Source organism: Bombus vosnesenskii, unplaced genomic scaffold (genome assembly GCF_011952255.1).
Source record: "Bombus vosnesenskii isolate JDL3184/JDL3185 unplaced genomic scaffold, Bvos_JDL3184-5_v1.1 scf7180000016263, whole genome shotgun sequence".
Taxonomy (NCBI): domain Eukaryota; kingdom Metazoa; phylum Arthropoda; class Insecta; order Hymenoptera; family Apidae; genus Bombus; species Bombus vosnesenskii.
The window spans coordinates 1,677,083-1,700,213 of NW_022884332.1; the positions used below are offsets into that span (position 1 = coordinate 1,677,083).

Consider the following 23,131-nt stretch of genomic DNA (forward strand, 5'->3'; position numbering starts at 1 on the left):
TCCTCGCGATGCAGGATGATAGTCGAGACAGAACGAATTTCAATCTTTCAATGACATTGCCAGATGAATCAGAAAGCTTTTTATATATTTTTTATAATACCTTATGCACGATGCCTAAAAGTTCCAGAAAGAATATGTTCGTTAGTGATAGTAGTGATGACGAACATTATTTTGAACCTGACAAGAAGAAGACGACGACAGTGCTTTAGACAGTAGAAACGAACTCTGTTCAACAATGAATCGGCTCAGACGTTTCAATACTTCTAGTAATAGTGATCAACTAAATATTGATGAAAATGATACAAGTCTTGACAATGAATAACGTAAACGTTCAACGTATATATTTTCTCAACTGCGCGCACCAATACCTCTCGTCCACAGCGATGATCGCTCGTCGAGCGACCCCGTCCGCAAAGGATTAACATTAAAGAAATAAAATGATCTTAGGCCTAATTTTTCTACAATATAGGTATTATTAAGAAGATTTATTTAAATTGTTCTTATTCTTAGCACAATTGTGAAGGATTCTTAATGAAAATAAAAAGAGTATTTATATTTATTTGTTCGATCATTTTGCGCGCTTATTCTTCCGGCATAAAAAATTACAAATTATTATACAAAATGTATTCGAATACGACTTATTTGGATTCAGTCAGATCCAAAATCTTCATGCAAATTAACCGTAGTCTTCGCATCACGTGATTTGTTACGTTACTACTTTTCTTTAAAATATCATTCAATTCGTCACATATTTCGCTTACGTGTTCATCGAGCTGACTCAAAGGCGAGTTTTTATCGAAAGTTTCGATAGACTCGATTTCCAATTTAGCGAGTTTTTGGTCCCTTTCACAATCCTCGTAATTGTTACAAACATGGTAAACATTTTGTGAATGTATCGCTATATGTTGCAAATAATCTCGAATATCTGAAAAATCCTGAAGCTCGTAATAAATCGTGCCGGAAAGATAAGCAGGCAAAGAATCTCTCAACGACGACTTTCTTGTAACCGCGGCTGCCATTTTAGTCACAAGATCCTCGTTCGGACACATGTGAGCTACATAATCAAACGTTTCGAAAGCTTCCTGTCGTACCCATGGATTTTCATCTTCCAAAAGTCGACAATTGAGCTCCGTTAATGCATTAACCGTTTTAATCCCACAGTTATCAAAGGAATCGATACTGTTTCTCAAGTAATACGACGCTACTGTCTTTACGTGTGGCGGGAGACATAACAGCGACGTTAAAACTGCTTCTAGAATCTGAAATCATTAAACATGATTATTTATGGTATCGACTAACCATAACCATTAAAGCATAGATCGTGACTCGTTATGCGGTTCGCGTGATTTATCGATAAAATAAACTTTCGTAAGGTAATTTCATCGATGGTACGAATTACTATCGATTACGTAATAAATGAAACATGTGAAAGTATTAAATCAGTCTGGACTACGCGAATCGCAGAAAAATATAACCTTAAGTTTATATAAAACGTTACGCATAGAGTAATTTTCGAAATTTGTCTACGTTGACGATTGTACAAAAAATGCTGGAAGAGGATTTAATCTATAGCACTTATTTTAGAGAGTGACGGAAGCCAGGCAACCGTTCCAAGCGTTCGAAGTTTCACGTTTTCTTACAAGATAAATAATATTCCATTGAACATTTTTCATTAAAAAATAAATAAAAAATAACGAGTTCATAATAGTTGATTGGAACCATAATTGCAACTAAATTAAAAATATAATTTTCTGTAGTATGTTTTATAACGCGGTATGTATTTCCTGTTTTGTTTCTCATTACCGTCGACCACTTATTTTTTATTTATAAATAGGAGTCAAACGAGTTTAATAGCTCGGTGCACAACTACATAGGCGGAATTCACTGTAACGGTACTGGCCGGTGCAGGCATCGGTATTGTTGTGTCCTTGTCTAATAACGCATGCATATCCGTACTTCACGCTATATTGTACGTGTATATTGCATTGTCAGAAACGGATAGATAAAACATCCTGCATGTCACAGCCATCGAAACAATAACCAGATAGTAACAAGATAGTCGTGTCTGATAGATAGCCGACGATAGCCGCTCCAGAGGGACCAAATCTTAGTATAACAAACCTCCCAAATCAGCACTCAACACATTTTTGTTATAACACTTTGATCCGTTATTCTGTTGGATTCGTACAATAAATTTTACTATCATATCTAAAGTCCGAATTTTTACTTTATTTGTGAAACCTTGAGCGAAACTATGACGCGAGAAGATCACCGGTTCTTATTGGACCGGACATCGTGCACGTGTCAAGACACGAGCTGATCGTTTAAAAGATTAATTATACAGCAAAGGAAAACGAGGAAAAATGTACATACCGAGAAGAAAGTATCGTCTTGAATTTTTTCAGGCTGCGTAGCACTCAACAGTTTCGACGTAAATTCCGATAACATATCCAGCTGTTTGCCTTCGAAAATTTCGATCGTGCTCGCGATCGAGTTCCATATTTGGGATAGGATATTAATGGTATTTTTCTCCTTCGTGTAGTTGAGTTTTCCGATAAGCGACATCAGCATCGTCTTTTAACGAGGAAAATGATTATTAAAATTTTCGTAAGATCGAGATCGAAAATTTATCAAATCCTTTTATTATGTAATTTATCCTTGAACATAAGATAACATACGATACGATTCCAATTCTGTACAGTAGGCTGCCGCTGTAATTCGACGAATGAGCGCGGTATCTCGTTTAATACGCATGCCAATCGATTCTGCAAGAACGCTTTTGTTTTCGGGGGCAAAAATCGCGCGACGGCCAGCCAGCATGGATTTTCCAGATCATCGAGCTCCGTTATAACGGTGTGCTTCATTTCCTCCGGGAGCAAATTGTACAATCTTCCAATCAAGTTCTCCAACATAACGATCTCGAGACTGTTGCTACGTCTCGTTAAAACAGCATAAACGTTCAAGAGGTATTTCACGTGGCCAGCGCAAAGTTCTAAAGAACCAATACTGAAAAACAGAGTGTTACGTTGAAGAAGCAGACAATGTTCAGAAAATTCTTTCGCGTTTACATCGGAGAAACAATCGGTTTTAACTCGATGAAATACAATTCCTTGTCATCGAATTACGACCACCCAAAGTTTCTGATATTTCTTACTTTTTTAACAAAATCGAAAGATTCGCTAAAATGTTATACGTATTCGTTTTAGTAACTTTCGCTTCATATTTACGTCTCTTCTCTTTATATCATAGCTCGTACTGTTTGGTCCATGTCCTCGTTATTTTCCCACATGTCTCGAGTTTTTTTTTTCCCAAATTCAGTAACGTAATGATCAGAGACGAGTAAACGAGTGATTTCAACAGATTCTAAATATCTTGCATGGCACGTAAGTCGAACGAATTTGCTTATTGTTCGCTATGACAATACGAGTGTACTGTTCGATGAACGAATTTAGGTTTATATTGCGTAATAATCTTGATAATCGAAGACAATTTACTATTTATAACATAGTCTTGCGTAGTTAAAAGCGCGAAATTTCCGTACGTGATCTTAATTCAACGGCCAGGCATTGTAATATCATAGAATTTTCTAAATGATCGCATTTTGATTACAAGATAAGCTATATCGAGAACGTATTTGGCGTAGTGTTTTACTTCAGAAGCGAAGAACGAACGATCGAAACTTAACATCAACTGTGAAATTTTATTGATCGATTTACAAACCGGCCGACGAAGCACCAAATATCCGAACTAAGCAAAGAACTCCAAAGTTGATTGCTTAATAAATGCTTCAATAAAATCAACTCTACAGCGTGAAATCCGTCTGCAGGAATTTGACTGATCAGTCCACAAATTGGTACTATCGTGGCTTCGTATATCGAGGCGGATCTCGATCTTTCTCCAATATCGTGTACGCCTGGTAATTTCACTTGACCCACGCAAATCTCCTCCTGCACTGTTTAACGGTACAAATATAAGATAATTTTCGAGATTATTAGAAAATATCAGAATTCTTTATGTGTAACGTCAGCTTTCTCTTATTCTGTAAAACCTGTTTCTCGAGGTTTATGTTAAAAGATCAAGTAAGTTAATAAGATTTGTTTCGTTGAAAATTCTATAATGAAAAATTTGCTCGAATTTGATAGATACCAAAGGTAGGATTCGAAACGTGGTACTTACAGTGATTAATGTTGCTTAACGCGACATCGATGATCGATTCAGCGCCTAATGTCCATTTGCAATGTTGCTCGTATGGCATGTAAATTAATTTTTTCATGATATTAACCGTTAACAGATGGTAGCCTAAATTATCGATATTTGCCTGATTTCTATAATCGAAGAACGCCTAAAATATTTCAGAGATATCGAATAAGATACGAACTTTCTATGTTAAACTGATCTGTTAGTTAGATTTTGTCGACGAACCTGTTTAAAATCGGATGATTTGAAAACGGTATTCAAAAATGGTTCCGATCCCTTCGAGATTTGAATGTTTATTAGATCCATCAGTTTGCTATCAATTTGCGAGTTTTGTAAACACAGTGGAGAACACCTGATTGCAAAGAGCGATGTAAAAACCTTTAATCGGTCGTAAGATACAAAAATCGAGAAATCAAATAAAAAAAAAAAAAAAAAAGAAATATACCTGTGCATCTTTAGCAAAAGTTCGATCACACACGGAAGAATTTCGTTATTTATGTGTGAACAATAAGCTGCAAACAGTTTGTCCAAAATTTTTAACGAATGTCCAATAACTTTTATCGTTCTTTCTTGTACCCGATCACTTGAGTCCTACGTAAAGATGATTATAGAAAAAACTTGGAAAAAGCAAATATTTTTATGGATCTATCAAGTCCAGCATTTTGTGTTTAGTTTAGATAGTCGTTTCGTTTTTAGCTTGTTCCTCAAGATATTTGTTATCTGAGACAATGGAAAAAGGCGTTATTGCGAATTATCTAAGATTGTTAAAATACACAATACACAACCACAAACAGAACATCTGCTGACGAAAAAAAAAAATATTTTAAAACTGATCAAGTAGCAAATAATTCTGTACAAACAAATATCAGATACGATCTATATTGTTATACAATCAACAAATAGATAGATGTGATTAATATGACGCATCGTGTATCTATATAAATTTTCAAACATAATCTAATCTCTGTTTTTCTCTCTTTTTAAATTCTTCAGGTGTTAAAAAACGAAGTTTTACAAATTTCGATACACGTTCGGATCGAACTTTGGCTCATTTCAACGATTTTGTTATATCAACTTTGTAATAATACAAAAGTAAAATAATTTTTTCGTGTAACTGTAGAATTTTCGTCTTGAAACTTACCTGGCAAAATAGCAGCATCGAGGATACATCTTTTGTGAATTGGGTAAGCTGCAAAGTGACGTTCATAGCGTTTATTCGTTTTACATGATGTTGATTCGTAATCGCCAATTTACCGAATATTTTCGACGTTTCCACGAACGTTTTCAAATCCAGTTCGCGCGAGATGGTAACGAACGATCCGATCGAATCGATTACTGTTTTCAATAGGAGACGCATGAATAAAAAAACATCGAGTTTAATTAGAACAATGAATTGGCAAAGTATTAATAATACTGAGATATGTACACATACGTGAAACGATTAAACCGTTAAGGACCAAACGTTGAAATAACATATAACAAATACGTAAATACAACATTATTGCGCAATAACAGATCTGAATATCTACAAATCTAACGATCTGAAAATCGAAAAATATGAGAGCCTGGTAACTTGAACATTTGAAAATGGAATACTTCGTTAAAGCAACGTTGGCCATTAATGGATTAAACAGAGCAACGGTATCTTCTTTCCTCTACTTGACGTACTCGATAAAGATAAAGATGGTTCGGGTTAAAGAATCGTTAAGACGTAATAGGATCGCTCACCTTTTACCAATAGTTCCGTTTCCGATTCCGTATCCGTGTCGAAGACTATTACGTTCTCTAAAGTGGCCAGGAATAGAGTCAAGATCGTTTTCGCCTTGCGAAATAGATTCGTTAATTCCTCCGATACGTCCTCGAATAAAGTACCGTACAATTTTTTACTGTAAAGGTCGACACGTTTTCAAGTGAAAAAAAAATCATTCGTATTTACCAGCTGTTCTTATTTAGTCAAGAATAATATTATTAAACAATATTTGAACTAGGGATGTTTATGCAAATTCATATTTTCACGAATGCAATTAAAGAAATGGAACGTAAGCAGAGATTTCTTTCATCTCAGATATTATTCGCTCGAAAATATTAATAACAAGCGTTCTACTTTGAATTTTCGCTTTTAAATTTTCTATAAACGCATAAAAATCCACAATTCAACAACGTTGTTTAAGTTCCAGCTGGGGATAGCCATCCACATGTTATTTAACGATTAAGCCAGACAAATTTACCGAATGTTCAGCTGGGGAAATTGTAAAGTACAAATTAAATAATAATAAAAAAAAACTTAAGTTATTGATATAACAGCGTTAGAAAAAAGGGAAGATAATTGAGAATGTCTCTGACCATTCGCCTCACCTTGCTCTACAATGTTCGAATATTAGTTTAATCGTAAGAGGCACGTTCTCCACTATGCATTTAAAAGCAGTGGCAGATGTTTTACAAAGTTTCGAAACCCGTTCCATAGAATTCTCCCACACACTTAGTAATTCGCGACACACGACCAATTGTCGTTTCGTATCTTCCACCGTGTGTCCATCCGCGTTCGTATTCATCGTTTCGCTAATTTTCTTCAGAGCCTTCAAACAAGAAGAAACTTCAAAAGATACAACGATTGGTCGAACCAAATATCCATCGAGGTTCGCATCTCTTGAGATTCTTAATTAATTCTGCCGCGTTCTTTGAACTATTCTTGCTAGAATTTATGCTAGAATTTATCTTTAAAACGTTTCTTGAGTCTGGAGAGATTGCAAGATAATCATCATCGATATGCATAATTTTGAATTTCGATTTTATGCTAAGAACTTTCCTCGGTCGTTGAAACGTTCTTATCGAGATACGCAAATTCGAAGACCGCAACAGAATTAATATCAATTTTTAAGGTAATATTATTCACTTTACCTCGGATAAAAGATAATAGGCGAAAGGAAGTATTTCGTCGAAAATTTTTTCAGCGAGCAAATTATCCGAACACGAGGACAAAGATCGTTGTAGAGCCTGTTGCAACAACTCCGTGTCGTATCTCTCGGTCAGGTTCTCCAAAGCGTCGTGATCATAGTTACGTCAAGGATAATTAGTAGAAATAAATGGTTTTGCATCATCAGAATGTGAATAGTAACGTGAGAATATAACATTGTTCGAAAGGATATTTTTAAATTGGACGAATAATCCTCGGTACTTTTGTCATTGTCCGAAAACGAATCCTCCAATAAAGCGGTAAAAGAAGTCTCGCTTGCCATTTTCTCGAAATATACAAATTCTATGTTCGATTCTGATGTTGAGCTTCGATACCTGCGTGAAAAATCATGTTTCTAATATATAGGGGTATTGCGCGCGTTATAATACATAGAATTTCGTTATTAACAATCGACTGAGAATAAACAATAACAATTATTCGTGGAATAATTCGAATGATCGAAATCATTCTACTTTTTATACGAAAGTAATCATCTCCTTTTTTTTTCGGATTAATTGCCACTGTTAAAGCAGCCGTTTCCCTTTCATTTGCGTTCGACTTGCCAAAAGATTAAAAGATAACATTTCTCTGGATATAGGTAAATCATGTCTTGACTGTACAAGGCGATGGTTGGCGAAATAATTTATAATTCCGTTTCTCGTGTCGCGGGCAAATCAAGCGTCCATCAATCGCGGTGAGACGGCTCGATCGTGAAACGGGGCCTCGAAAATTTCTTGGCAAGCCTCGCAAGTCGAACTTTCCAGTTCCGATCGAGCACGATAGACAGTCGTTTCTCGAGAAACCGGAACAGGGATGGACAAACTCGATTCGTAGAATCGTAAAAACCGAATCTTTTTACCAAAAAGAACCGCATGCACCGTCGAAACATTTTTCGCATAGGACGATATTTAACACGGTTCTGATAAAATTATGTTCGTAATTTAAATTACGTAATTAATCGTAAAGCAAGTGAAATTATATTCGTCAAGGCCGACTATTGGGCTTCCTTATGATAACGAGACATTGAGGGAGAAAGTAAACTAAGCCAAACGCGAGTTCGTGGCATTAATTTATTTCGATAAGCTGTATTAATCGTGCAACGATGGGGAAGCTCGTTATTTGCAAATCAGATCAAGATATCACGATGTAACCAATCGTTGCATCGAATATTTCTTATATCTTTCTTCGTTATATCGAATATGCTTCTAGTCTGAATGTCTCAAACGTATCGTAATATCGATAACTGGACGTAACAATGTTGGCATTTAACGAATAGAAAGCTCTATAATTAGAAACTAAACTAAACTACAATAAGTAGATTATCATGATATACACTGTGAATTTTCAAATGTTTTATACTGAAAATCTTTCACCATATGATCGACGATCGTCTGTTCCGTGGTAATCGTTATATTTGTTCATTGCTCTTATTAAATGTAAATTCATTTCTTAAAATTACTTTTTATATTTCTTATTTCGTAAGCTCTCTTTCGTCCGCCACTGTATATCGACACCTGGATCTATAGGAACAATAACCACGTGAAAATTAAGCAACTGTCGTACAATTATAATTGAAATAACAATTGCGGTAACTTTATTAAGTATTTATTAGGACCAAGAATCGGAAATGAAAATAAAGAAACGACGAGACAGATTCCAATGGACGAGTTATCCATCGGTGTTGCCCATCCCTGGCCTCAACACGTCGAAGTCGCCGATAAGAGGGGCAATTAGGGTTGCAAGCGCTAATGGCTGGGCTCTCTTAATTTTCGGCGATTCGACGTGGCCGAGTTCCACGGCGAAAGTTTCTCGTTTAAATCCTCGCCCGGTGAAGGTCCCGGTGAAGTGTGATTTCGCGATGGGGCGAGGAAGAAAGAGACGAACGAGAGGAAAACGAATTCGAATGATCGCCGATGCCATGGTAACATCGGACAACAAGCTGTCAGATGATAGGTAAAGTTTTGATCAATAATACCTGGTGACTGCCGGTTGAAATTCAAGTTCGCTGCTCGTATGACACGTTCCAGTAAGATCGAGCCTTTCGATGGAACTCGAACACGATCGCAATAACTTCGACGAACAATATCGAGTCGCTGGCTCTCCTTCGGTAGAGGGAGACGCGTGCTCGATTTGATGCAACAGTCCGAAGAAACCTAGGATATAAAATTCACATATTTCAGCAGAAAGAACATTAGCGTGAAAGCATTTCTAGAACGTAGCGACGTTTCACGCGCGCCTTAATTCACTCGCATTATCAGAAAATAATTTCAAAGGCATTTCGGTGTAAGAGATAAAAGTGATGCCTCGTACGAACACAGTTATTCTTCTCTGTGAAATTCATGGTATTACAATTAGAATTCGTGGTATCGTTTTAAGAGACAATTTTATAAAAATCTTTTACATTTATTGACACACTTGATGTTTCATATGGTCGATTATAAAGAGAACACGCAAAGTAGCGGTAAATTATCGATATATTAAAAGATGGTTCAAATAGAAAAAGACGAATGGTCCCAAAGGGGGACGTTATTCGGTGGAAATTAATTTTTCTGCAGATAGCCGAGCAGAGATCGTACGAAAATGACGCGTGTTTTTTTTTTTTAATGGAATCGTATATTTTTAAATGCAGTAATCGATTCGTCTTGACATTGTCTACAAAAAGGTACCTGTTTACGTCGAAAAATCGTTAGTTTGGAAGATATTTTGATCTGAATATGGCAAAATGATATTAAATAGTAAGTGCACTTGCCTGTAACTTTCCTGAAATTACACTGGGTATATTTCTTACAATGCGATAGTAGATAGACGAGAGAACGTCAATTGATATCGTTACAAATGTTATTTCGTTAAATGTTCAGAGGCACCTTGATTTTCAATGTGTAAGTCACTTTGCAATACTTAATGAGATTAAAACATCTTCTAAACCAATGATTTTTCGGCATAAATAGGTCAACACTTTTTTGTAGAAAATACCAAGACGGATCGATTATCGTATTTAAAACCGTATGACTCCGTTTAGAGAAACGTACGTCAATTTCGTATGACCTCTACCCGACCATCTACAGAGAAGCTAATTACAGCAAATTACGTCCTCCTCAAAGCCATTCGTTTCTTGTATGAAGCATTTTTTTTTCACGGTGAATAATTTACCAGTAATTTGCACGTTCTGTTTATAATCGGGCATCCTGTATATTTATTTCTGAAACGAGTTTCACGCGTTAAATGCTATTTATATGCAAGGAAAATGACAGGGAAAATTTTCCCGATTCTTAACCCTTTGACGATGAAAGGTGAAAGAAAACAGCGAGGCTACGGTGCTGTACATTTCACGTCATCAGTGTCATTATACGTGATACAATTATCAATCCTCGGTTAACGAAACAACGCGAATCATTCGCACCCTAAAAGAGATTTCGCTCGCGAATTTTCTCGAAACGAACTTCTACTTTTTCTGAAAAATTCCTTCGAAACGTTTGTTACAAAGATCGATCGTATAACACAATAGGAATTTCGGCAAGTGTTCCAGAATTTTGTAGAATTTTTCGAAAGTTTACAGCAGGTGAGGAACCTGGCGTGGAGAAGCCAGCTTCTCTACGATCATTCATTTCCCAGAAATGATTGAAAGGAGTGCAAAAAGCTTTGACGATAAGGAAATAGTTATTTTCTAAATTGTCTATCGTCAATTAATCGTTTCGTTACACACCATCGAATGGTTAACGGAGAACGTGATTGTGAAATACAAGTTTCTGAACGCTCATCTTGGAAGAAACGTTGTTCGATATTTTGAGATTCGAATTATGGGAATGGTGCTTCGTAAGGAATATTGGAAGAGATATAAATCTAATCAGAGTGTTTTTATTGTTAAATTGTGTATTATTCTAAAAATAGTCTATGATTAGTTAAAAAAAAATTCCTGTAATTTAATTAGAAAGGGCCGTATATAGTTAAACATACTATTTATATTATTAAGCGATTGAGACAACAGAATTTAAGCACGTACAGTCACACACTTACAATTAGTTTAAATTTCAACTACAAGTCGTAAAGTCGCGAGTCGTAAACGATATCGAACAATCGTATTTGAATCAAGTTTGAATTATATTGTTTGATTCTAAGATAATAAATCGTATTTCTCATCGACAAAAATTTAATTAAAACGACCACCTATTTGGTATTTTTTTATTTACGAAATACGTTGATATATTTATTATCGTTACCATTATTCACGAGATAAGCGTTTCAGTGGGAAAAAAGATACGATGTAAAGAAAGGATATACACCGTGCTTTCCACCTTTCAAATAAAGTTATCCAATTATTTTTAATTCTACGAAGAAAAACAAAGACGCCAATAGGCAAACAGACTTCGTTTTTCTCAAGTATTTCAAAATGAATGGGTAGGACGTTTTGTCCAGCCAAGGCAGCAAAGATATCAATTAAAAGCAAACGTCTCTAAACCTCCCCCCCCCCCTCCCCAAAAGAACTTCTAAACTCTCAAAATCGAGTATTTCTCTGAAACAAAATAAAACAAATAATTGAAAAAGCGCAACCATCGCTATCATCGGGGTGTTGAGCGTCTCGCGTTACGCCACTGATCGCGAATCAGAGGGCAATGCATGTCGAGTTAGCGTACGTGAGCGAGTTCGACCACCCTAACATTCCTCCCTAACACAGTGTGGCTGTGATTAAAGTATAGGTGTGGTAGTGTCGGGCGTCGTTCGAATTAAACGGAGCAATACATCGTTCAACCACCCCTTCACTGGCAAGCGGGTGGAAACGACAACGTGTTAGTGACTCTGTGGGTGTACACGGGCACCGATTGCTGGTGGTAGGCAGGTAACACGAAGGTAAATCGGTGAAATGGCAGTGGTGGTGAACGATCGTGTCAGAGGGCAATGGATGAAGTTAGTCAGTCGGCGTTTGCTCGCGCCGCCACCACGATGGAAGTTCATCCATCGCGCTTACGTTTCGATCTTTCGTATGAATCGTAAACGGGTCGAGTGAGTAGCGATTTACTAACCGATTTATTATGCTTCGAATGTATGTTTTAAAATTATCGATAACGTTGATAATATTTAATACGATTGCTTCGTTAGTTTATTTTTTTTTTTTTTTTTGTTTGGTATATGGTAGAAAGCTAATGTAAAGTTATCGTAGAATGTAGCCTCAGAGGCGATTGCCAGCATCGGAATGTCAGGGTCCGAAAAACCGATCAGACCGATCAGACAATTGTCCTTGCAACCACCTGCGCCTCGTCGTCAACAAATTAGACGACAAAGATCCGCGGAGGATGACAAATCGTTGGAAATCTGCGCGAGTCCCTTCGCACGTGGCAAGCGTGGAACGAGCGGTAAATCCGGCTCTGAGAGACCTAAGGTATCCTCGATTTCTTTGACGATATTTCTTGTTATTTGTTATTTTTATATTTGACATATTGTATTTATTATATTTTTTATACTGTACGACTGGTACCGTTAAATTGTAGATGAGCACTAGACCGTGAACTTTTATACAAATGTATATTTTTATGGATACGACTAAAGAAATATGAATACTCACATAGGAATTTGTTTTACCTATTAGAAATTACAAAGTATACTTTACTTTGGATGTAAAAGAATACTTTGGATGTAAAAGAATACTTTGGATATAAGAGAATATTTGGATACTAAAGAAATATGAATTCTTACATGGAAATTTGTTTTACCTATTAAAAATTACAAAGTATACTTTACTTTGGATGTAAAAGAATGCTTTGAGTAAAAATGAATATTTAGATACTAAAGAAATATGAATTCTTACATAGAAAGTTGTTTTACCTATTGGAGATTACAAAGTATATTTTATTTTGGATGTAAAAGAATACTTTGGATATAAGAGAATATTTGGATACTAAAGAAATATGAATACTCACATAGAAATTTGTTTTACCTATTAGAAATTACAAAGTACACTTTACTTTGGATATAAAAGAATATTTTGGATATAAGAGAATATTTGGATACTAAAGAAATATGAATTCTTACATGGAAAGTTGTTGTACCTATTATAAATTACAAAGTACACTTTACTTTGGATATAAAAAAATATTTTTGATATAAGAGAATATTTGGATACTAAAGAAATATGAATACTCACATAGAAATTTGTTTTACCTATTAGAAATTACAAAGTACACTTTACTTTGGATATAAGAGAATATTTGGATACTAAAGAAATATGAATTCTTACATGGAAAGTTGTTGTACCTATTATAAATTACAAAGTGTACTTTACTTTGGATGTAAAAGAATACTTTGAATATAAGAGAATATTTGGATACTAAAGAAATATGAATACTCACATAGAAATTTGTTTTACCTATTAGAAATTACAAAGTACACTTTACTTTGGATATAAAAGAATATTTTGGATATAAGAGAATATTTGGATACTAAAGAAATATGAATATTCACATAGAAATTTGTTTTACCTATTAGATATTATAAAGTATACTTTACTTTGAATATCTCTATTCTATATATTACACGCATGTATAATTTGCATAATTTGGATATTTTTATACGTTCTACAAAATTGAGCATTCTTTCGTCTTTACATTTTCCATAGGTACATAAATACCCGTAGTCCCAATGACTATATATCGAATTAGATTTGAGTGGAATTATTTAACTTTGGAGTAGACGCGATATTAATTTATACTTGAAATTCTAACAAACATCATTGATGGTCTATACGTCTTTTTAAAATACAAAGTTATAAATTAAAACGATGCATTTCGATATTAGGTAACTCGGTTCAAACCGTCATAGATCGTCTACGACCCAATGATACTAACTGAGAATTAATTCTATGATAGTGGCCAACGAATTTCAGGTTCGCGTTGCCTGGAAGGAAAACCGCCAAAAGAATGACGAAGAACTTGGGCAAGTTGAAGTGGTGGCTCGTCAAATTCCTGGACGATCCAAATCGACCACCCGAAGGTCAAGGGATTTCGCGGGAATGGACAAACCAACGATCCTTTATTCGAGATTAGAACTGGCCGAGAGGCTGAGGCTTGCTTGGAAAAATCGCGAGAAAAATAAAGCCAACATTAACATTTTTCTTGCCCGTGAAACCGTGGATGAAAGATGCGAGTCTGAAATGTCCAATCATACTACGACCACTGTCCCATCATCTCCTATACGAGAAAACAACGAGGCTAAAATCGAAATACCTCTTAACGACTTTAAAATGCCGGACGAGAAAGAAGAAAAAGAAGAGGAGGAACTTATTACTAACAAATTAACGAGACTTTTATCAGAGAACGACGATACGATTACTTCAAGGAAAAGCGACAGAGAATTGTCGCTTCTGTCTCTACAATCCTCCACTGAAACGAAGCAGGTTCTAGAAGAAAGCAAGGTCTCTGTAAATATGAAGAATATGGAACGAGAAGAGGCTGACGTAGAAAAGGAACAATTGAACGAGGTATAATTGGATATTATCGTAGATCTAGGTTTTGTAAAGCTGATAGACAAAAAATATTATTCATATACTAATACGATACAAGTGGATTATCTTGTTTCAAGCAATTATTCCCTCGTTTTTTCCTCTATTGGGATTATTTTCTATTTCAAGGAAACATCGAGGGACTCGAACATCGACGATACCAATACGAAGAAAAAGTCGTCGGTAAGCATCGACTGTTCGCATTATCGCGTTGCAAACACAACGTTGCCGTCGATCAAAATCGAAAACTCGACCCTGGCAGTTGCGAAAGCGTCGAAGGAGGATTTTTCATCGGCGAAACAAAAGCGTGCGAGCTTTCATAGCGGTACCAACCGAGCCTTCCTCGACCCAATTAGATCGTCAACGGAGTTCAGATGGAATTCTATGTCGGATAAAAACGTACCGCACAAATCGTCGATCGATGATCGTACCGCTACGGAGAAAGATACTTCATCCGGAGCGATCGTACAGAGCAAAGAGAACGTTACGAACAAAAGGGGCGCGTCGGAGGAAAACCTGATCGAGTTTCGCTGCGATTTAGTCAGCGAGAAGAACGTAACGCCAAAGATAGCTGCAAATAGTAAATTGATTCGCGTAAGTGAGAAAAACGCGCGGGTTAAAGCGACGATCGAAAGCAGAGACGCTTCGGTAGACGATAAGACAACGACGATCCAGAGAACAAACGAGGCGGATCGATTTAATTTGATTAAAAAGACTCCATCGACTAGCACCGTAACCGAGGACAAAGATAGTTCTACGATCGACAAAGCTACGTTTTCGAGAAATTCGTCGGAAGTGAGATGCAGCTCGGTGAACGAGAGGAATCCACCTTCGAGGAAGACGATGGAAAACCAGAAGATCGATGGAAAATCGAGAAGGACCTGTTCTGCGCCTCCGCAGCGACGTTTCGAATCAACTTCGGGGAATAATCGCGTTCAGATTAACATAGTGATTGATTCATCGGGGAAGAACAAGAATCAGGGCGAGCAAGATGTGGAGTGTAAAGATAACGCGATAGGAAAAATAGATATGACTTTGACGAAGGTATATTTTATTTTCTTTTCTCAAATACACAGCTTTTTCTAAGCGACACGCCGTGGTACTTTCCACGAAACGTGACATCATTGCGATAAAAGAGAGGCAAAACGGAGGTGATAAAAATTAGAAAAACATTTTATCTTCATCATGAAAACCATTCCATTTGCGAAATTTTTGTAATATTTCTTCTATCTTACGTGGATGCGATCGTTCAAGATACTTGATTTATTATTAAGTATCTTGTTCGATGCTCTCGAAGTTTCTTTCTTATACGATTAATACGAATTACGTAATTAACACGTTAGATATCGTCAAATCGAGCGGTGAGATCGGCGCCATCGAAGAGGCGATCCAGAAGCGCGAAAAGACGATTTTGGGGAGGAAGCAACTCGAAACACGAAGAAGATGGAAAATCACGGAATAAATCGGCTGGCCGTGTAAGGAATTCGATCGACTCCAGAACGATGGACATCGTTACAATGGTATCCCTTGTTAGCTCTGCAGACAGCGATAGCGATACCGAGAATTCACCCAGGGACGATAAGTTGATCGACGAGCTACGCAGCAAACTACCTACTACATCAATTATTAAAACTTCGATTAATTCGGCTTTGAGTAGCACAGGCAAATCTATCAAATCAGGTAGATAGCGAACATTGAACGCTTTTTAGTTAAAAAAAAAAAAAAAATGGTTTGCTCGAAATTAATCGATCACTCGAGGCTACTTGTCTCGCTGTGGACAATTTCATAAGTCGAGTTTATCTTCTAGTTCAGAATTTTATTTCTTCGGTAGCTGCTTTGCCGTAGATCACTCGTAGACTTTGTAGAAATACACATACGCATATATAAGAAGCCTGTCTTATCTTTTAACGGATCTTTTTAATTTTAAAATCATCTCTTCCAGTTTTTAGATAGTTAGAGCTTTGCATTTTAATTTACTGACAAATGTTATCTTCCTTATGATAGAAGATTTACGACAAAAGTGTATCGAGATATCTTTGATCCTAATATCATTGGCAACAAAATATCTTTGATTTCAATGTCATCGCTGGATTATAAATTTTTAATGGATTTATGGGAAATTTAAAATTGTAAAAATACATAGAATGCGCGTAGCACGCGAAAATATACAAAGTAGAGGTTTACAATGCTTGGTATACGAAAGAAATTTCTGCTTGTAAATTCGCAATCTAGTTATCAGTAACGATATCAAAAGATCTTGTAGAAAGACGAAAAAGACATTTTCTTTTGCCACTTCGTTATTCCGCAACATTTTATACATAACTCGTATATCATATATATATATATATATATATATATATATATATATATATATCACTATATCAACTAATAAAACATAAGTTTATCGATACAACGTAGCTTAACTGTTTCTTCAACATTTATCTAAACTTTATGAGATCACCCACATTGTGTTAAGCACGATTAGATTAACGCGTTGAGACAAGTTGCGAATGACAATATCCTCGTGTTCGCGAAGGAATATCGTGCAAGAATTTAATAACACACGTGCGCGTGTAAGGACGACCGTGGAATGATAATTGAACGAGTTAATTAGAAGCGACGTAAGACACGCGAGCTGCGCATGCCGCGAATTATTTCGAAATGTCCATCTTCGTTTACCGGTCCTGTCTTCAAGTACAAAGAAAAGAACACGTACGAAAGAACGCGTTGTTAACTGTTTGTTCATTATCCGCACGAATCTCTACGAGATCTTCCGCAAACTTTTAAAGGTTCCCTCACACGGAAGATTCCCAGTCTCGTATATGATCGAACGATACCGTTTTGAAAAGAACGTGTTGCAATAAAATTTCATTTTTTCGTTCGTAAAAAAATTGAAGAGCTCGTAACGAAAAGAACGAACGCTCGTGCCTGTACATACTTTTCCACAGAAGAGAAAGATACTCTTCTTGAAGCATCTTTAATATATTTGTACAATACGTTTCATTGTCTTTTTTTAAACAAAGCATTCGTTATATTATACCACTGACACGAGTGTATTTGCAACCATATCGCAAAGAAATGATGTCTAATCAAATTATGAAGTCACGGATCTCATGTCAATGTTTACTTTCGTAGAAACGATCAATTTTCATTCGAAGATAAATCGAACGTGTCTTCGTATCATAGGTTATTCGTTGAAACGTCGGACGAATTTGACGAGGATACTTTTTTATTACTACAAATTACTCGACTGTAAAGAAAAGAAACGACCAACGTGTCTAAAATAATAAATTCTCTCAAAGTTAATCCACGATGAACAGCACTTTGAAAATTACAAAGAAATTCTACGTATAGAATTCACCACGCTGTATTATCCACGTATAGTATCCACACACCGTACATAAAATACATATCGAACGAACGAATAGTAATAACGCAACATGAAATATCAATATCCTACGGATTTATTTATGTTATATATATATATATAAAATATTTTTATACTTATTTCAAATTCTTAATCGTTTTACGTGAAGCTTAAAACTTTAACATGCCTTTAACACACTAGAAGAATACTAACGTACTTCAATTGATTTGTGAAAGTTCACTTTTACGTAAACGAAATTTACCAAATCTTCTACGTTTGCATACCGATTGTTTGCAGCTTGCACATACATTACCCTTAATCTCTTATCACGGGAAATTCTTCTTGCAAGAAATTTAAGGTACGAGCAGAGGTTAGAAATTCCTTAGGGTACGTTTCGCTCTCGAATCGTTCTAGCACTTGACTTGGTTCCTTTAATACGTATATCGTCGCTAATTAAAGGGAACTTCTATCGTGCAACGACATGAAACCCGTGAAGACAATAAGAGGATCGAACACGTTAAATCGACCAAACTTCTTCTCTATTACGCCACTGACCCTGAAGCGAAATATTCCATTGAAACTCGCCACGTAATCGGGTTTTAATAATTGCACTTCTATCGATGGCTGTTCGGTCAGGGTAAACGCCGATGCGATTTAACGATGAAACTTCTAAGAACGATTATTCGTAAAGTATGTATACGCTTTCGAAGATCGTGAGAAGTGTCGATGAATCAAAACGTCAACGATAGAAGACGCTTATCGAACCAATTAAAATGACTAGTATTATAATTTTTATTTTTATAATTACTAAATGCTTTTACTTATATAATTACTTAAATAATAATTACTTAACAATTACTTAAATGCTAAATATGCAAATGCTTTCCATGACATTATGTTTACCTTTATCGAGACAGAAACGTAATTACCAATTACTTTTGGTTTTTTTAATTACCCATTCGTATTGGTTTAATTCCATTGGTCTATTGGGTTGGCAACTAAGTGATTGCGGATTTTGTCATTAGATGGTATTGACAAAATACGCAATCACTTAGTTGCCAACTCAATAATTCTATATATATATATATATATTATAGTTTAATATATAATATATGATATATACAGATATATATTATAAATAACGCATTTGGGTAGATAAAATCAAAATTTGGTGAGAAGAAGAAAGAGAAGTTCGAAGAACATTTGGACCAGCAATAAGAAAATAAATTGAAATATAAAGGAATTTTTTATATTTCTTCTACATGTAATATATAATTTTTTATTACGAAAAAAATTGAGCAATAAAAATGTTTTAAAGTCTTTCGCAATTTTCTTCTTCCAATCGTCTTTGAAACCGGAATATATCGTCGTGGAGTTGGTAAAAGACGATTGGTAACGAAACGGCATGAAGGAAAAAAATAGAGATGGAATACGATTCGTGGAAAAATATTGGATAGCTCATTTAGTCTCTGTAAAACCGAATCGATGACACGAGATATCGTTTGGCCCAGTTTTCGGTAAACGGCAAAGTGTTGCGAATACCAGCCCATTAAATCAGGTTACTTGGTAAACATACTTATCGTGACTATAAAATTCGGCTCGATATTACCTTGATTAAATTGAACAGACGAGAAAATCTTGGCAGTAGCCAAATAAAAACGCGATCGAACGAATTTATTCAAATGGAATCGATTAAATAAATACAATCATTACGAACATATCGTGACTATTGTCGTTCGTGAACAAATATAGTTTCGATTTATTCGAATAAAATTAGAAAACTATCTTCTGTATGTATAGGTATTTAAACATTAACGTTGCCTCGATGCTAGCTTAAACGGCTAGTTTAAATAGCATTTGAAATATTTTAAATATCTTTAGAAACAGAATAAAAATAAATAGAAACTTTTTATATAGGTCTCTTTCAAAATAGCTTAGATATTATTTACATGTGTGTTTAAACTAGATGAAATCTGCAAAATTTTCGTATCATCAAGAATGAGATCATCAACAAAATCGAAGTCGTTGCTCAGTTTCCTTTCAGAATTCCTTCGACGAGGATGCTTCATCGAAAGAGCAGCAACTGTCGTCGGGGGAGGAGAAAAAAACGACACAACCGAGGCTGGCGATCGTTAAACAACGTGGAAACGGAACGACTTCGTCGAGCGAGGAAACAATGTCCTGGAGAACGGACGTTACCGGCGGGTTAGCTCTGCCTATTCTGGCATTGATTCACGACGTCGAGGAACCGCTCGACGTCCCGTTGACTGATCGTGAAAAGAGATGCCTGGCCGTGCCTATTGGTGATCTACACGATAAAAAACGGAAATTACTAAAAACTCGTAGCACGCCATCACGATCGTGAGTATAAAAAACAAATAGAATTTCATGATTCTTTAATAGCACCTTGGCGAAGAGCATAATACAAATCGTATAAACTGTATCGTGTAAAATTAGGTCGATAGTTTTTTAAATGAAATACGTACATGCAATTTGCTAAATATCACAGATATGACAAAATTTTTTGTTAAAAAATTGCCTGGTTCGATGAACAAAGTTTAATAAAATATCTGAATCTGTAAAAGGATATATCGCAACAACCCCTAAAATTCTTTAACCTATCTCTTTTTCATAATTATGATTTATTTTATATGTTTACATGCATGTACATATAATTTACGCGATTATAGCTTTCATCAAGGAAAAAGGTTTTCAATTAATGAAATAACGAGTATTCGTCTTCGAACGTTATCAGACTCGTTTTCTCATTACTAAGGAATTGGCTACATTTTAAGGAGAACGAAAATAAATCGCACGAATATACTCGCTTATCTTATCACACGTGCTATGCAATTAAAAAGTTTTTGCATATTATTGCATATTCGATATCATCAGCACGCTTTTGCATATCCAATATATTAGATAATGTAACAAAAGTTTTTTAAACAAGAAACGAAGAATTTTCAAAAATGTAACAAGTATTATTATTATATTATATAAGTGTGTCAAGTTTACGTAACAAGAAAATGATTTGTAACGACATATTTCTTTACCCAATTTTATTGTGACATGCATTCATGAGGGGAATTTAATCGCGACATCTGATACGATAGCAATTTTTATTCCGACAATGCTTGAACATCGCGGCACGATTCCGATCATTTGAGAATTTATACGATATCGATGAAAGAGAGAAATGGAACGATAAGAGGCCTACCATAATCGATACAGAAAGGATAGCGAACGAGCTGTATTAATAGTTCTTATAATACGTTTCCCCTTTATTCGAGGGTAACAAAATCACGTGAACGATAGATTTCTCGATGAGTTTGCTAAAATATCCAACAGACGTACATTTCACTTTAATATCTGTTTCCTTCCTTCCTTTCACGATCTTTCTATCGGGTTGAGTAATAAGTACGTTCGTAATAAGTTTCTCACTAGCTTATACATATATATATTTCGATGAATATTACGAAAATCGTGTAAAGAATGTATCTCGAGCAATATATAAAAAGTGTACTCGTAAATTTATGGAGAAATAGAATAGATAAGTTACTCTTTGATTATACAGGGTAAAACAAAAAAAGTTAATTTTAGAGTAGATAGTAACTTTTAGAGTACATAGTACTTACCAAATGATAAAAATTCATCCTAATAAAGACGTTATAAACATCTTTGCGCTTTGGTTGAAATGAATAACTTTCCCATTTTATACGAAAGTAATAACACTTGATGTTTTTCTTTAAAAGTGAATAAATTTATTATTCCTAATATAATTTCACCATTACCTAAAAAGATGGGTCATGTCTGTCACAGAGCAACATACATTAGAATAAATTGTTTTACAGTGGAATGGAGAGACAAACGACATCTCTAAAAATAAAAATGCACGAGTCGCCGAGGTTAATCCCACAGAAAATGGAGATTCCCGCGCGACAAATTAATACACCCATAAATAATTCCACCGCGAATGTAAGGCAAATATTTCACTGCGTTAAAATGGACTTATTTTTAATTATTAAGAAGCAATTTATAAAAGTTGCAGGTAAAATCTGCACTCACACCACCTCCAAAGGAAACTCTTCAACATGTGCAATCTATGTCTACGGAACCACACTTTCAAACCAATAAAGAGAAAGAATGTTGGCATCTTTATAAGAAAATGTGCGACAAAGGCGTTTGCGTTTCTTTTGATACGGTTTTAAGGTTTGAATGTGTACAATTTTAAATAATGTAAATAAAATGTTCTTCTACGTGCTGTAATATTAAAAATATAATATTATAATAATAGTTTGATGTTTTGGCATCGATTTGTGTTTGCTTAAAATATTGTACACAGATAATTACAATGATTTAATTAATTTCTGGTATCGGCCTAGATTTCTTTTAAACATTGTGCACGGAATTATTGTAATTAGAATAAATTAATTAATTTTATTAAGAAAGAAATTATTTTTCAGGGGTATGCTTACACCAACGGAATATCGATTAAGACAGAAAAAAGTTTCACAAAATTTGTAACAGCATCATCGATGGCAAGATTCTTTTTTTATAAACTGTTGTAGTACTTTTGTATGAAATCGCCTAACTATTTATTATTTTTATCTAAAACATGGATCTAAAAAAAGTAGCATTGATACACGTTAAAACAAGACGATCAAAATCGTATAGCGATCTGACCTCGTAGTTGATAATATACTGTATTTTTAGAGTTTAGATACGAGTCGAACAAAGTGTAATTAAATTACATCTTGTAAATTTACGAGAGATATTCACCTATCTAACAAATAAAATGTTTGAATTGGTTCTGTTGAATTTTAGATGTATATGCATATCAACTGCCTATTTTTTAGAGTATTTATTGATATATATAAATACACAACAGTGTTTCAGGAAATAAATTAAGATGAAAAAAAGAGATTTATGAAGCGAAGTTAAAGATTACAAATATAGTAAAAAGTCACGTCACTGCTATTGATTATTATAGGAATTAAAATACATAAGAACTCACAAACTCAAAACAAAGTTGATTATTTTGTATAATATTTATAACTTGTTTCTTTGTATGAAAATGTATAGCTCAATAAAATGTATAGATAAATTATCTTAATCATTTAAAACG

The 23,131-nt window shown here is 35.1% G+C and overlaps 2 protein-coding genes across 5 annotated transcripts; one reads left to right on the forward strand and one right to left on the reverse strand.

The window, feature by feature from the left end:
• Window positions 1-517: 517 nt before the first annotated feature.
• LOC117242114 (uncharacterized protein C1orf112 homolog) lies at window positions 518-7,485 on the reverse strand. The gene is made up of 12 exons (XM_033508522.1): window positions 7,344-7,485; window positions 7,096-7,242; window positions 6,553-6,773; window positions 5,926-6,083; window positions 5,339-5,532; window positions 4,643-4,788; window positions 4,423-4,549; window positions 4,177-4,342; window positions 3,721-3,952; window positions 2,679-3,006; window positions 2,374-2,574; window positions 518-1,259 (listed from the first exon to the last, which is right to left on the reverse strand). The coding sequence occupies exons 1-12, from the start codon at window positions 7,431-7,433 to the stop codon at window positions 639-641; spliced, it is 2,631 nt and encodes an 876-aa protein (XP_033364413.1). The 5' UTR covers window positions 7,434-7,485; the 3' UTR covers window positions 518-638.
• Window positions 7,486-11,640: 4,155 nt separating this feature from the next.
• Window positions 11,641-23,129, forward strand: LOC117242118. Of its 4 annotated transcripts, none has more exons than XM_033508531.1 (9): window positions 11,641-12,148; window positions 12,306-12,524; window positions 14,025-14,618; window positions 14,769-15,683; window positions 15,983-16,319; window positions 20,040-20,367; window positions 21,858-21,981; window positions 22,049-22,223; window positions 22,470-23,129. In XM_033508531.1, the coding sequence occupies exons 2-9, from the start codon at window positions 12,339-12,341 to the stop codon at window positions 22,499-22,501; spliced, it is 2,691 nt and encodes an 896-aa protein (XP_033364422.1). In that variant the 5' UTR covers window positions 11,641-12,148; window positions 12,306-12,338; the 3' UTR covers window positions 22,502-23,129. The 4 variants fall into 4 exon arrangements, with proteins under 4 accessions (XP_033364422.1, XP_033364421.1, XP_033364420.1 ...); XM_033508530.1 differs by having other exon boundaries at window positions 22,055-22,215; XM_033508529.1 differs by having other exon boundaries at window positions 22,049-22,215; window positions 22,470-22,530.
• Window positions 23,130-23,131: the final 2 nt, after the last annotated feature.

Bases quoted from the DNA above. Each gene is read 5' to 3' on its own strand.
- LOC117242114 (XM_033508522.1), bottom strand. From the start codon at position 7,433: ATGGCAAGCGAGACTTCTTTTACCGCTTTATTGGAGGATTCGTTTTCG. The intron at 6,774-7,095 runs GTAAAGTGAATA...TCTTGTTTGAAG, and splicing joins CCTATTATCTTTTATCCGAG to GCTCTGAAGAAAATTAGCGA. The intron at 4,550-4,642 runs GTATATTTCTTT...CTTTGCAATCAG, and splicing joins CTTTTGCTAAAGATGCACAG to GTGTTCTCCACTGTGTTTAC.
- LOC117242118 (XM_033508529.1), top strand. From the start codon at position 12,339: ATGTCAGGGTCCGAAAAACCGATCAGACCGATCAGACAATTGTCCTTG. The intron at 15,684-15,982 runs GTATATTTTATT...TTAACACGTTAG, and splicing joins TAGATATGACTTTGACGAAG to ATATCGTCAAATCGAGCGGT. The intron at 22,216-22,469 runs GTTTGAATGTGT...ATTATTTTTCAG, and splicing joins TCTTTTGATACGGTTTTAAG to GGGTATGCTTACACCAACGG.